We start from the raw sequence: 14,755 nt of genomic DNA, 5'->3' as shown, positions 1-14,755 counted from the left end.
CCCATAATAACAATTTTTCTTCTTTGTTCAAATGAATTTCCTAATTACACGTGTGATGGGATGTTTTAATTCTTTTCCCTTTTCAAATCCACCTTCCTGTTGCAATGCATGATGGGCAGGCTCAATATTGTGCATGACACCCGCTACAAGTGTTGGTAGGTGCCAGCTTTGTTTCTTGATTATCTTAAACCTGTGGTGCACCTCACAGCCCCTCAAAATCCACTGCTAAGTTTAACTTATATCCTATTGGGCAAGTCCATTTCCCTTTTACTAACACCTGTCAATTAAATGCCATTTTCTATTTAATTGACATGGACTCACATAAATGTTTTCTTTACACACAAGTTTCCTTTAGTCACCTTTGGTGGATTTTGATTGGACTATGAGTTCTGGTGTGTAACAACAAAAAACAATCTATATCATAAAAGTAATATATTGTGTATTTTTATAATAATAAATAAGAAAAAGTACATTCATTCAAACGGATAACTATAAATGAAGTAAATACCTGTATTTTGACGTAGATTTTGAATGTCTGACTATGAACACTATATAAAATTCTTGTTTTTGACGTAGCAAATTAAGCCTGTTGTGTCAATTTTCTTGATTTGATGGTAACAAGCTTTTTTTCCCCTTTTTTTTCTCTTTCATCCCCCTTCCCCTTCTCTCCTTGGAATGTTGTCCTGCTTTGCGCTGTGATTGCATGTCACTCGCTGGTGATGATGTCCCGTCACATGGCTTATTGCTGTGATAAACACCATGCCCAATTATCTCCTCCATGTTGCCATGGTTTCCATATTGCTACACTCTTCTGTATGTTTGCTTATATGATTTTCCCTCCGAAAGTTCCCATGGTGCACGGTGCTACGCCAGCCACTGTGTCCGCAGCAACAACATCTGCCACAAGTGTTCCCTTCGCTGCAACAGCCACAGCCAACCAGGTTTGCTAATTTACAGCTTTGTTTCTTAAAAACCAACTCTAATAGGGCTCGATCCAACAGCCCTTACGCACCAGATTTCCCATTGAGGTCAGTGGGAAGCGTGCGTACGTGAGGGCTGTGGTGGGTGCTTTAATAGCATGGGGTTTCAAAGATACCTCTTGTTGGCCTACACATTCTCTCTATGATGAGCAGCAGAATGCTTTTATGCCATTGATAAGTGCTCCAAAGTTGTCGCGGCTCCATTTCTAAAGCTACTAAAATGATATTTACACAAGCAATTCTCACTGGGTCTCAATTGTGCAGGTGTTTTTGGCCGATCAAAAATGCAGCTGATTTTAGGTGTTTATTATAAACATTTGGCTATACCATTTCTTAGTGCTTGCCCAAATTCTTAACAAAAAGCAAAATGTTTAAATACGTTCTATATGCCACAAATGACCAGTCTTGTAAATAGATTTTGTTACAAATTCATGAGGGTTTTGTTTGATAAGCAGATTGTAGATTCAAAATAAATTAAATTGGCATCCAAGTTTTGATTCTCAGTGCTCTTGAGGAAAAACAAGCACAAAAACAAAAAACCCTATGAACTCTTATTTCTGTAATTAGCCAGCATAGATTTTGGAGAGTTACGAAGGGAAAAAAAAAAAAAAAGACATCAAAGATGGTAAATTGAGTCATTCTGCATTCCGTACAAGTTCAGGGAGTAACAGTTTCACAGTTTACTCATAAGTAAGTGGGATCTTTTTCAGAAATTTGAATTTTATAAGAATTTTATAAAGAAAACCTATAAGAATGACTATATGAAAGAAAATGATTATTAAAATATTTGAAGTTTTAAAAATGGACATCGATTCAGACAGCATTCTTTGATCCTATTTTAAATTGTACTCTGGAAAATAACGGTTGAATCAAAGTCAGACTTAGGTAAAATAGGTTTTGGCTTTAACTTATAGGTGTTCGTTATGAAAGCAAAGTTCAGTACAGTTGATAGCATGTGAAAAAATTTAGAGCCAAATCCAATTTTAGATCACCCATAGACTGTGGTTAAGTGTAGCCAGATGAAGCAAAAGAACCAGCATCAGATGGGAATCAACATGTAACCCCTTGGGCAGAAAAGGCCAGTTAAGTGCCATCTGAATTTGTAGCTCGGGCTGTGAGAAGTAGGCATCCTGCCCTCCCCAGGACACCACGTCCTGTTGAAGAACTGTAAACTATTAGTGTAGCCATTATACAACTTTCAAACGCAGCCTGCCAAAATGGATGTATTTTAAAGTTTCAGACAAGCTTTAAACATTTCTTGGCAAAGAACCATTAGTTTTTCTGAAGCTTGTCAAAATAGCCCTGGATTTATGCTAACACATCAGACTCATTTACAAGAATACTAGATTGTGCATATGTGGCATGTTAGTAAGTAATCCATGGCAGAAATTTCTTAATGGATTCAACACGATCCATTTATGGTGCAAATCGATGATGCCGAGCTCTGTGAGTTTACCGCGGATGACGACAGAATTGCTGGTGTAAGCGAAACTACAGCCAAGCAAATTCCAACGTGCCCTGGGCCACCTGGGTTGTAGGGGACACTTTACTTTTTGCATTGTGCTGTGACCATTTCATGCATAATCTTGGGTCTTCGTACTGTTTCACAACCAAAAGAAAGAAAAGGGAAATGGATATATATATACACACATATATTATATCTACATATACATACATATGTATATGCCTACAGTATATTAGCAATGCTGGAAATAGCTGATGCCACAAAATGCAGCCTGCATGCATGCAGAAGTTTATAGCTGGCCCTTCATCTGCATCGATTGGTGTTGAAGGTCCTTGGTCTGTTTCGACAGCCCCATCCTTGATGCTTCTACACTGTTGGGTGCAACATCCTGTCCTGCAGCAGCAGGAAAAATGGTATGAGAAGCTTCATTATGCTTGGAGCACATTTTCGTGCCATTTGCCGATGCCGTACAATTGTGTAAAGATGTCAGCTGAGAAATGGAAATAAAATAGAGACATATTAATTACACTCCAGACGGTGGATTGCAATCTCTTGAATTAGTCTAGGACATCTAAATTGAGACGACAACAACAAAATGCCTTCATGGACACGATGCCGCTCTTCTCCCGCCAGCCTTGCGGAGTTGGGATGAGCGCCATTTTGTAGACAAGAAGCTTTTAACCACAGAGTAATTAAGCGTTTGGCTCAAGGTTCCACAGCCAAGAAATGGGTCCCCCTCGGGTTAGAACCTGTGCTTTCGGTCCTCTGACTGCCTCTCGCTACCCGCACTGCCTGCTCCCGGATTAGCGGCCACAGTTCTGGGTTGGAGGAGAATCAGGCTACAAATTGGAAGTTCACTGCTTTGGGGACCATTGTGATGAGGCACCTCTATATTGATTTCTTCCTGTATTTTCTTTCTCAACTTTGACTCTCGTGCCCATTTATAATACGATAAATTGTGCCATCAGGATTCAGAAATAGGTTCTGAAATGAACCTCGGCTCCTCTCAGGTTCTTTTGAAGTACTCCTTTAAAATTATTACCTGGTATTTTTAATTTGGGGAAAAAAAAAAAAGCTAGAAACCATAAGGTGAACGAAAATGAGAAACCGGTTGCACAAAAGTAGGCAAGGCATTTCCTACTTTGATTTCTGGATGACTCCCTAAGTGAAACCACAGGGGTGTGTGTGTGTGTGTAGGCCAACAAAAAGGGCTTCTTTCAATTACTGCTGTGCATGAATTTTTGATAGTTTTACTTCTCTTACTTCCTAAAAACTGATAACATTTATAGACTAGTATTTAACACAAAGATTTTAAACAATGAGTTGCTACCTTGACATTAAGTCTACATTAACTTACTGTTATGTTGGCCAGATAAGGACTGTCACCTCACAGCTGAATTTCACTTCTCTTAAAAAAATTTTAATATTAAAATGTTTTCATCTCTTGGTTGTTGGCTTGCTTGCATGGATCATTCATCAGATAATTTTTTGTTTGCTAGATACCCATAATATCTGCCGAACATCTGACTAGCCACAAGTATGTAACCCAGATGTAGAATTTTCATCACTAAACAGTAAGTTCATTATGTCCTATATATAGTGTGTATTTATTTGTAATGGTTTTTTAAGATAACCTTGTATTATGCGCTTCAGAAAATTTTGCAAAATTTTTATTAGAAAATGTTTATATTTTTTATGTTATTTCAATTATTTTTTAAATTCATTATCTTCCTATGCTTAATTGAACACCTGCCTAGTGCTTGGCACAGTTCTCTTAAGTAGAAGGTACAGACAAATTAAACAAAGCTTAGATGAATGAATGAACTTAGGACACAGCATATGTTTCAGTACTGAAGGTTTTGAGTGGACTAAGGAAGGTCTCACATTTTTATGTTAAATGGGTTATAAAGAATCTTATCATACACACTTAGAATACATATGTTAATATCATGCGAATATACATAATACTTAGGGAAAATAAAATTTGTTGATTAGATTGTTATTTTTAGTAGAAATAAACACAAGAAAGAAAAATAGGACTTAAAACTAAATGGATGGTATCCATCAGGGGTTGGTAGACTTTTTCTGAAAAGCTCAGGTAGTAAATATCTGTGGCTGTGTGGGCCCTGTGGCTTCTGTTGCCACTCTTCTGTTGCAACTCTTCAGCTCCGCCCCACCCCCATCCCCCAGCAGGAGAGCAGCCGAGGTGATATGGAAATGGAGGGGTGAGTCTCTGTCACAATCAAACTTTATTTACAGAGCTAGGCGGCAGGCCCAGTTGGCTCCCAGGTAGCAGTTTGCTGAGCCCTGGTGTAGGTAATACTTTTTTTAAAAATATTTTTTAATTTTTTTGCTAAATCCTAAAGGAGAACATGTACCCTCTTGACTCCATGCTTTAGCACACACACACAAACATAAACACACACACACAGGGTTATTTTAATGTAAAGTGTTGGACTTTTTTTTTTTTTTTAAGATTTTATTTATTTATTTATTTGAGAGAGAGCACAAGCAGGGCAGAAAGGAGCAGAGGGAGAAGGAGAAGCAGGCTCCCTGCTTCTCCCACCCCATGTAGCACTCGATCCCAGGACCTTGGGATCATGGCCTGAGCCGAAGGCAGACACTTAACTGACTGAGCCACCCAGGTGCCCAAGAGGTGGACTTTAAATAGGTGTATACACACACCAAATCTAGGCATACACATACATCCACGTATCCAGATGAATTTCAGGTACTTCAAAGTGGTCACCTTAGAGGATTGCATAATTCTGAAGATGTTGCCATTGCTCAAAAATAATCTGAAACTCTTGTGATTTCCCTTCAAACACATTGAGATACTTGTGAAAGGTGGCCAGTTTTTATCCTGAGAGGATCTGCTTCATTCAGAGTACATGCATTCAAGCTATCATATGTGCTCAGAATTTTTTTTTTTTTTAAGATTTTATCTATTTATCCGACAAAGAGAGATCACAAGTAGGCAGAGAGGCAGGCAGAGGGAGAGAGGGGGAAGCAGGCTCCCTGCTGAGCAGAGAGCCCCATGCGGAACTCGATCCCAGGACCCTGGGATCATGACTTGATCCAAAGGCAGAGGCTTTACCCCACTGAGCTACCCAGGCGCCCCTCAGAATATTTTTGATATTTGAAAACAGCCACCACATTTAAAACTGAATCTGGTAATAAGATGGGTGATCCTTCTTGTTGTTTCCCTTCATGTATCTGTGCATGAACACATTTACAAATGATTTTTTTGTGTGTGCCGCTCTGTGTTACCATGTGCTACCATGTCAATGAGATCAAGATGTAAATTTCAGCACACTATATTAAAATAAGAGAGGTTTGAACAAATTTCTCTTGGAGCAAAGATGAAGGAGCAACTTTTTTCCAGCAGAGTCAGAAAACAAGTGAATTGGGGCCATGATGGTTGCTATAGAGAGAAGGGAGGCGTGAGGGCCTTTCTGAAGAAGGGACAGTGTGTTGAGTGAGGAGTTGGTGGTGGAGAAGCAGTTCTGAATACCTTGTGGTCATAATCCATCACGATAAGTGGACAGAAGTTGAGCCCAGGCAGGAGAAGAAGATAGACAGAATTTGAGAGCAATCCAAGAAGTACTACCAGAGACATGCTGCCATCATGAATTAAATTATTAAAAATGATTTTTGTCTACTTCATAAGTTTTCTCAATAACCTGATAATAAATTGTCCTCAACAAGAGCCACATTTTTTTTTAAGAGTTTATTTATTTATTTGACAGAGAGAGAGAGAGTGAGAGAGAGAAATCGTAAGTAGGTAGAGAGGCAGCAGAGAGAGAGGGGGAAGCAAGTTCCCTGCCGAGCAGAGATCCCGATGTAGGGCTCAGTCCCAGGACCCTGAGATCATGACTGGAGCCGAAGGCAGAGGCTTAACCCACTGAGCCACTCGGGCGCCCCAAGAGCCACATTTTTTAATAAGCAACGCTCATTACTTTGTAGTATGTAGGTTTGGAAGAAAAATTCTCCTTTTGACATGTTTAAAAAAAGAGGGACTTCAAGCTTTTGTAATCATTTGGGTATGTTTCAAATGTATTATATGTAACTATGTTTAGTTCTGAGCAATAATCCAGGTTGAAAAAAATGATACCAAGTGGCTGTAAGTTTACCAAGTAGCAAACCAGTGGATTTGTCTGTACTGAAGCTTCGACTCTTAATGTAGTGTTTATTTATCAAGTGATTGCTTATTTTCATGAGTAGCCGCAATAATTAAACTGGTCATTGAGTATAGCAAAATGGTGACTTCTTTCATTCGCACGACTGTATTCTAAAGCATACTTTTACTATGTAAACAGCCTCTGATGAGAACAAAGTCATGTAAGAACTGGAACTGTTAATTCACAAGTACGTGGTCCTATCTCTTCCACCTTCATTTGTCAGGAGCACAAGAGATTTTTTTTTTCCCTTGGCTTTAGGGGGGAAAAAAATCCCAAACTTTAAATTATCCAAAACAGTTATTTAAAGTATAATTTCTACCCCTCTGCCCCCTGCCATACACTGTGCTAATCAAGCACCCAAACAGGATGAGCCATGTTTAACAGGACTTAGTGTTGCCTGGATTTTCATTTTGTAGGGCCAGGTGATGACTGTTGAAACTTATTAAACCATAAAAGAGATGAATTAAAGCGAGCTTAAATTCTGCGCCCCAATGACTGCGCTCCAAAAGAGCTCGACGACGTTCTGCCTCTTGATTCTCCAAATATCTTTTATACTTTTAGCTCCGTACTGGGTAATATTCCAGAAGAGCCCATGATTTTATTAAGCTGTGCTTGTCCTGTTACTCTCCTAGAGGTGTGAATTTAGGTCCACTTGTACTTGTGAAGGGTTTTTTGTTTTTATATGAAGATAGAACAACGTACGTGTATTTACCCTTGAAATCCAGAAACGTAATTTTCATATTCGGTATGTATTGGCAACTGCTTTGCTGTCTGGTTTAACAAAGCTTATCTCTTTTTCCCTTGTAGATCATACTAAAGAGGAAAGGACAGTGTGCTTGGTTAGAGTAAAGGACGAGGTCATTAGCCATATTGTATATACCGTCAAGCAACACACACAAAACCCCTCAGCCACAAGACAGCCACATTTTGCATGTTAACCAGAAGAAAAGACAACATGGAAATCCACTGCACACTGTTGCCTATACACTTTGTACATTTAATTGATATTTGTGCTGAGGTGATATTCCTGTCTAAAAGAACAACATTGTCTTTCTTTTCTAGCACAGAGTTATGCATTAAGATATGCATACCTAATTAGTTTCCTATATATTCATGCCATCTGGAAAAGACAGACTATGGTGTAACCATGATTCTCTTATGTATTGGTACGTCTGTAGACCAAGATATAATTTTTTAAAAATAAGTTTATTTCTTTCAAGGTTTACAAATAACAAAGGTGCACCTTGTATTTAAAATTGCCATTATAGACGAGAGCGTGCATGCACAGTCATTTTTGTTTAAGAGTAATATTTTTAATGTAATAGATTTTAAGATGTGGTGAGGGAGGGATCTGACAGAGATGAATGTGCCAAGCAAAACCACAACTGTGTATCTTTTAAAGCACATCATGGCTTTAAGTACCATGTTGTTAAGGATTCTCATGAAGTGCCATAGACTGTACATCAAATTAGAGTATTATTTCTTCAGTGTTATTGTTTTCAGAGCCACATTTTGTTGCTTATTTGCTAGTACTAATCAGTCAAAGGGCACCATTCTTTTTTTTTTCTTTCTTTTTTTTTTTTTTTTGGAAACCAAAGCTGTCTCAGAAATGGCCAATTTAACTCTACAGTAACAATAGACAGCACAACACAAACTCTCTCGATACAGATAAACTCACACATACTGGAGATATATATAATAGATATATATATATATAAAATTATTTTAATGCATTGTAGTGTAATATTTATGCATACTATACTGTATAACATGTTATTCAAAAGGGATATGCCATTTCTGAGACACGTTAACAAAAAAAATGTTTGAGGAAATTATTTTGCTTCTATTTATAGCTCTGTCAAAAGTCAAAAGACTATAAATGCTTTGCAAAAATGGTTTCACATTTGCTTAAATGCTTCATCACAGTCACATTTAAAATAGTGACTCTAAACAAAGAAGAAAGCAGCACTGTTATCAGATGCATGATAAACCAAAACATGAAAATGGGAAACGTTTAATTAACCTAGTAATTGGGTGGGTTAAGTACATGGGTGAATTTTATATGTGATTTGTTTTGTTTTGTTTTGTTCAGATTAACTGCTTATAGCCTTAGAAAGCCTTCTACAAAATTAAAAAAAAAATAGATGTGCATTCAGTTTTTAAGAATGGATTCATCCAAAGGAATTCCTTTTTCTGTGGTTTGGATGTTGCAGCTATAGCAAAGGATATTTTTGCTCTGCTCAGCAGTTCTAGAAATTGCTGAAGTAGGGGCTAGGTCACTGGTAGTTATAGTATGGAATGGGAGAAGCGAAAGTTCGGTTATAGAACTTTCCATACTTCCAAGTTTACTGCAAGTTTTTATGCTTGAGAGAGATGCTTTCTAATATAAGACTGATGTGTTGATTTTACTGATTGTACTGTACATCTATTAAAGCCTTAGATTATTACATTACGGGTTGGAACCCATACCAATGTAATTTCAATCATGTTAAGAGAGTAATGGTGACTTCACATGTTATTGTAGTTAGTTACATTATAGAATACTACTTATTTTTCTTGTTAAAATGTAGTTTTTCATTTCCTACATTTATTAGATTTCATTTTCTATTAACAATTGAATACCATTTCAGTTTATAGACTATTGTTTTATTAGATTTTACCGATGAATTTTTCAAAATACAAAAAAAATTAAAGTAGTTTTTCCTTCATAACATACTCAGTTTTGAATTACATGTAGTGTCATACGAATATTCGTATTATTGTTAACTAAATGATTTATATTTTACTGATTTAATATTAAAGTGTAAGAATGTCAGTCATTGTTAGTTCTTGTCTAGTTTTCATTAAAAGAACAAAGATCTTTTATATGGATATCTTATAAATATATAATCATTGCTAAGTAAGAAGTTAAGTTGTTGCTATCGCAACAATCCTGGCAGACAATTGAGTAATATTTTGATGATTTATTTTGTTTGTAATTAGTTATTATAAGAAGATCTAGATCCTAGATATTAGAATAAAATTTATTTTCTACTGTATCCATTTCAAATGTTAAAGTATTGTTTAATATTTTTGAAATCCCTGAATATCAGGCCTTGTTATAAATAAGCTGCATAATCAATAAATAGAACAAGGGACTTTTTGTTGATAATCCAAATACTCAAAGTTTACGTAATGAGAATTATAGCGTGTGTGCAAACTCTTGAGGGTTGATTATGCTGCAATTTAGCATGTTGGAACGTCTAGAGAGAAGGTTGACTTTTTGCACTTCTGTATATAGTCAAAAGAGAGAAACCTGTATAATAGTAAGATCTTATTTTGAATAAAAACGTCTATAATTACAAGGAGTTTTGTTAAGGCTAATAAAATGACAGACTGAGCAAAATTGCTTGCAAAAGTGGCACAGAGTTAGCACTCCATACCCCTTCAAACATGTTGCTTTGCTTTATTGTGGACAGCTTGTAGTTTGCCAGGATTTTTTCAGCTGGAAAGATATGCCATCCTTCCGAGATCTCATGACTGACAAAAACTCCATTGGGCCAAATCTGCCTGAAGATCATTACCAAAAATAGCAGGTACTTCAACCATTAAGGTGAAATCATGGATCAGATATTCCGTACATTTTTCGAAACTACTGCATGTTTAAAACTTTCAACGAAAAAAACAAAAACAAAAAAAAAAAAGAGAGAACTATACTAAGGACATATATGATACAAATCAGTTTCTGCCAATTTCAGTGGTTTATTGTTCACAAAAAAAAAATCTTCAAAACAAGTATTGACTCACAAAATTTAAACCATAAGCAGGCAAACCAAACAGCACACCGTAGCTATAGTTGTTATGTGATTGTTTTTTAATTGCTGTAGGATCCTGTTCTTTCAGCAGGTGAAAAAAAAACAAAACACAGTTCAAATTTCACGGTTTTAATTTTCAACTCAGAAGCACTCAAAAAAGCAAATGTGGTAATTAATGGGCACTTGTTTCATGAATTTGTGTATCCAGCCTTCGTTCCAGCTGGCTATCATGTTGCACTTACCAGCAACCCTCCCGCTTTCATCTGCTGAAAGGACAGATGTGCTTGGTTTTACTATTATGTAATCACAACTTACTTTCTGCTTGTAGTTGCTTAAAATTATGTATTTTGTCTTGGGCTGCAATTTGTTTTATGCTTATTTTATTATTACTGCAGTAGTTGACTTTGCTGTATGGAAAAATAAAGTGAAATTGCCCTAATAAAACTTCTCTTTCTTAAGTATATTTGCGTACCTGAGACTGAAGAGTAAATTATTTTTGCGCCTTTCAAGCACTCAGGCCTGTCTGTCTTTAGGAATGTGTTGATAAGAAAATTCATCATCTGGTTTTAACCCATCGCGAGGAAGGCGTTTGCTGTTTTTCTCAGTAACTGTCCTTCGGTACCAGGAGTGAGAATCGGAATCGTGACGTGTTGCCCAGTATTTTCTGAAAAATCTTGCCCTCTCCTCCCCTGACAGTTTAAGTACTGGCTGGTATTATTTTGAGTGTAGGGGAGGGAAAACTTAAGGGGAAAAAATTCTCTCTTATCAATTCCAGAGCACTCTCTTTCTATTAAAGAATTTTTTTTTTTTTTTTTTGCCTGACTTCCCCAGGAGATTAACACCAGAAAATAAGGCGATCTAAGAGAATACTTCAGTAATGAAATAGTAATTGATTCAGGGGGATAAAAGCGGTTACACACATACAGCTGAGCCAGGCCATGCCATAACTCCTTTGTGTGTGTGTATGTGAATTTTCTAAACAATGAATTAAAAATTTGGTTGAAGTGAGGGTTATCCCATTCACAAAAACGTGGAACTGATTAAATGTCAAGCGGGTTAAGTTCTCTTGATCTGTCAGAACAACATCCCATCCCATATCTGGTATCCCATATAGCTTTACATTTTGCAATTTCCACTAATAGCCAGTGAAAGCCAGAGTTCCCATGTGAAGAAATTTGCTCATTTGTTCCTTTAGTGCTGTTCTATGTGATTTCCTCTTCATATTTGGCCAAAGACTGCAAATTCTCTGGTGTAGATCAGTGTTGTTGTTGTTGTTGTTGTTTTCTAAAAGTAAGATATTATTTATAATTAATACAATTCTGTTATTGTTTGAATTCTATAGAACATTTCTGTTATTCTCAGTGGGCCCAGCTCTCTGGGTGCCACTTATCAGAAATAGAGTAGGTGTCCTGGAGATGAGTGTCTAAAGCAGGAGTTTGTAAACTTGAGGAACATCAAAACATTCGACTCTCTCCAGTTAGTCACAGGAATTTGGGTATCTTTTAATGCAAAAGGAATGACAGTAGTGAACAGCAATTGTAACATTTTCCGTACTTTAAATGATGCTGTATTTTATTAATCACAGCAGAAAAATGGTGTTTCCGATACTCACGCTCCAGGCAACACTTGAAGTTCAGAAGGAGCTATTACTACGGGGACCACTAGGGGTCCTCAGCTCACAAGACGGGACCCTGTCTTAGCCGTCCTTCCTTTCTTCTTTCTTATCTGAGGAGCAAAATCATTTGCTGGAGCTGTTCTTTCATTACAGACCCTTGACCCTCACAGAGTTTACACTTTGGAATTACCCTGGAGGTCAGTGACATGGAGCAATCTATAATGTCACTGAGGCGCACTTTGAACAGTAGCTTCCTTCACACAGGAAATAGTCACTTAACGTGTAAGCAAACCTGAGGGGCACTTAGCAACAAGATTTTGTAATTTTTTCTAGCTGCTTTCACTCAGGCTCTAATGAGTCTGAGGCAGTCACTTTAAATATTTGAGGTACTCTTACATTTTGGAGAAAATAGGGTATTGTAATGTCACTCAAAGATTTGGAAACTATTGAAAGCCTAGGAGGTATCTGCTTTAACAGTTTAAAGTCTACTGTATTAACATCACAGAGGGGTCCAAAAATGTGAAACTGATTAAATGTCCAGGGATTTAAGTTCTCTTGATCTGTCAGAACAATATTGGGCCTCACTGAAATGGCTTTAAAGTGGCGCTGTGCCTTTTGCTGCCACTGGCCCAGCCTCCAGCTCTACATTGTTGCCATGGCTGGTCCCAACCATCCCTAGAGGGGGCCTGGGCCCCAGCAGCGCTTGGGGTGGGTGGTAAATCTGCAGCTTCCTTCATACTGTGGCTGGGTGAGGCCATGCTGGGACACAGCGTCCCCTCGAAACCTCTTGGGAATTGGACTGTAGGTTTCTCCTAGGGTCGTGGGTGCTCTGAATCCCAGAACAAAATCCAGATGTGTGCCGGGCCTGAGCCGGGCCTGGGCCTCTGGAGCTCTCCTTGTCCCAAGCCCAACTGCCATGCTTCCTCAGAGTCATCGACACTTGTCCGCTTAGAAGGGCGCACAGTACACCGGTCTGGAAGAAACTGTACGCCTCTTGCCTGAAGTCGTATAGTGAGAGTAGCAAAGCTAAGCAGAAAACCTAGCTCCCCCCTGCACCCCGCCTGAAGTCCCATCATGTAACATGACTTCCGGTTCGGGATGAAAGGGGAACTTGCAGCCTGCAGCAGAAGCTGAACAAGAGAAGCCGCAGTAATTGGTGTCTAAATATCAGTCAAAATCCCGGCCCTGAATGGGGTCTCAGGAAGAGGAGGAAGAACCTCAGTGTATGCTCCACTTTGCTCGACCCCTGGGCCCCTTTTTCTCACAAGTCCAACCAATTCCCAGAAGTGGACTTCGGTGGGCTTGAAAGATAATTATAAGTAGCAACATCTGGGGGCGGGAGGAGGTTAAGGAATTGGGGCACAAGCTTTTGTGTGGTAAAGCTAGGTACTACCCAGAGAGACCATGTCACAGATGCTGGTAGTGAACAAATGGCGTAGGAATAGAGCATAACCTCCTAAAATGACTTTTTAAGACACATGTTGACAATCTCCTCAAATTCATAAAAATCAAAGCTATGCATTAGAAATGGCAGTAAAGCCCGGGGTGGGGGGGCCTCTGAAGGGCTCTGGAACCAGACCACCCAATTCATCTCTCAACTTTTCAACACTTTGCGTTCCTTTAGCTGTGAATCAGTTGCATCCTTAATAAGACAAATCGTAACAGGAATATTTACCTTGCACTTGCAGGATCTTCAAGTGGTTCCCAGACTCTGCTACAGTCTGGGATTATCTGGCAGATCTTTATGAAGTATTGATGCTGGGTCCCTACCCCTAGACCTTCTGACTTAATTGCTATGGAAGCAACTCCTGGGTTAATATACATAAAGTGCTTAGAACAGTGCCTGGCATACAGCAAGCACTTGGTACGTGTTACCTATGACTGCTGTTTTATTCTTAGCCATTTTGTAGATTATTCCACACGATCTTTAACTTTCAGTCCTAGTTCTTAGGTTATGCTTCCCTTTGCAAGGAGCCTGGGGCCATACGCTGTATCTGTTTGTGTTATCTATGGTTCTGGCTTTCCTGTTAAGTAGTGAAACTTTATCTTCTAATTTACCACAGCTCCTGCTCACTGCTGCACGTGCAGTGAACATTTCAAAAATAGAATTAAGTACTTTTTGACACATTCTAAAAGTTTTTACTTCATTTTCCAGCATGATATGACCATAGATCCTACCAAAGCCATGTCAGTTTGAAAACAATACTTCAGATATAGAGAAGCTTAATTACTTTGAATTGTCTTGTATTTAAATTGTGCTTCAGAGCCAATAAAAGCATGGATTAATTAATAATCATAAAAATGCGCCTTTAAGCAATGCATTTAAAATGTTTATTATATTGATCAAGATAATCTTTCCATATCACATTTTATCATAGGGTTATTTTAGATGCTTAAAAGTAGCACTGACTCAGCTGTATACACACTATAGTTAGAATCAAACTATGTGCCAGGCACTGTGCTAGGCTCTGAGATAGATAGAAGATTGAATGGCAACAAGCTCACAGTGTAATGACTAAAATAAGATCTATAGAATACTGAATACACACAGATTTATTATTTCCCACCTCCCACAACTGTCTCAAGCCCACTAACTTGTAATTAGTAATTTAAAAAAAACATTTTTTTAAATAACATTAAATGAAATTTAAAATAACAAAGTAATTTAAAATAACATAAATGAAAATTACTCTCTTTTTGAGTGCAAAAACCTGACTACC

The 14,755-nt window shown here is 38.0% G+C and overlaps 1 protein-coding gene across 6 annotated transcripts in view; it reads left to right on the top strand.

Moving 5' to 3' along the window:
- Positions 1-10,883, top strand: part of LOC111147112 (muscleblind like splicing regulator 1) — a 206,504-nt gene extending 195,621 nt beyond the window's left edge. For 4 of the 6 annotated variants that reach the window (XM_022503037.1, XM_022503023.1, XM_022503016.1 and 1 more), the window contains 4 exons: positions 120-155; positions 847-941; positions 3,945-4,019; positions 7,434-10,883. In XM_022503037.1, the coding sequence (XP_022358745.1) occupies positions 120-155; positions 847-941; positions 3,945-4,001 (188 nt within the window). In that variant the 3' untranslated portion in view covers positions 4,002-4,019; positions 7,434-10,883. The remainder of the gene's footprint in view (positions 1-119; positions 156-846; positions 942-3,944; positions 4,020-7,433) is intronic. The other 2 variants (XM_022503043.1, XM_022503030.1) reach the window with 1 other exon arrangement.
- The last annotated feature ends 3,872 nt before the right edge of the window (positions 10,884-14,755 follow it).

The sequence above is a fragment of the Enhydra lutris genome, unplaced genomic scaffold, assembly GCF_002288905.1.
Source record: "Enhydra lutris kenyoni isolate GAN:26980312 unplaced genomic scaffold, ASM228890v2 scaffoldscaffold2, whole genome shotgun sequence".
Classification (NCBI taxonomy): domain Eukaryota; kingdom Metazoa; phylum Chordata; class Mammalia; order Carnivora; family Mustelidae; genus Enhydra; species Enhydra lutris.
This window is presented reverse-complemented; position numbering and strand designations above follow the sequence as displayed.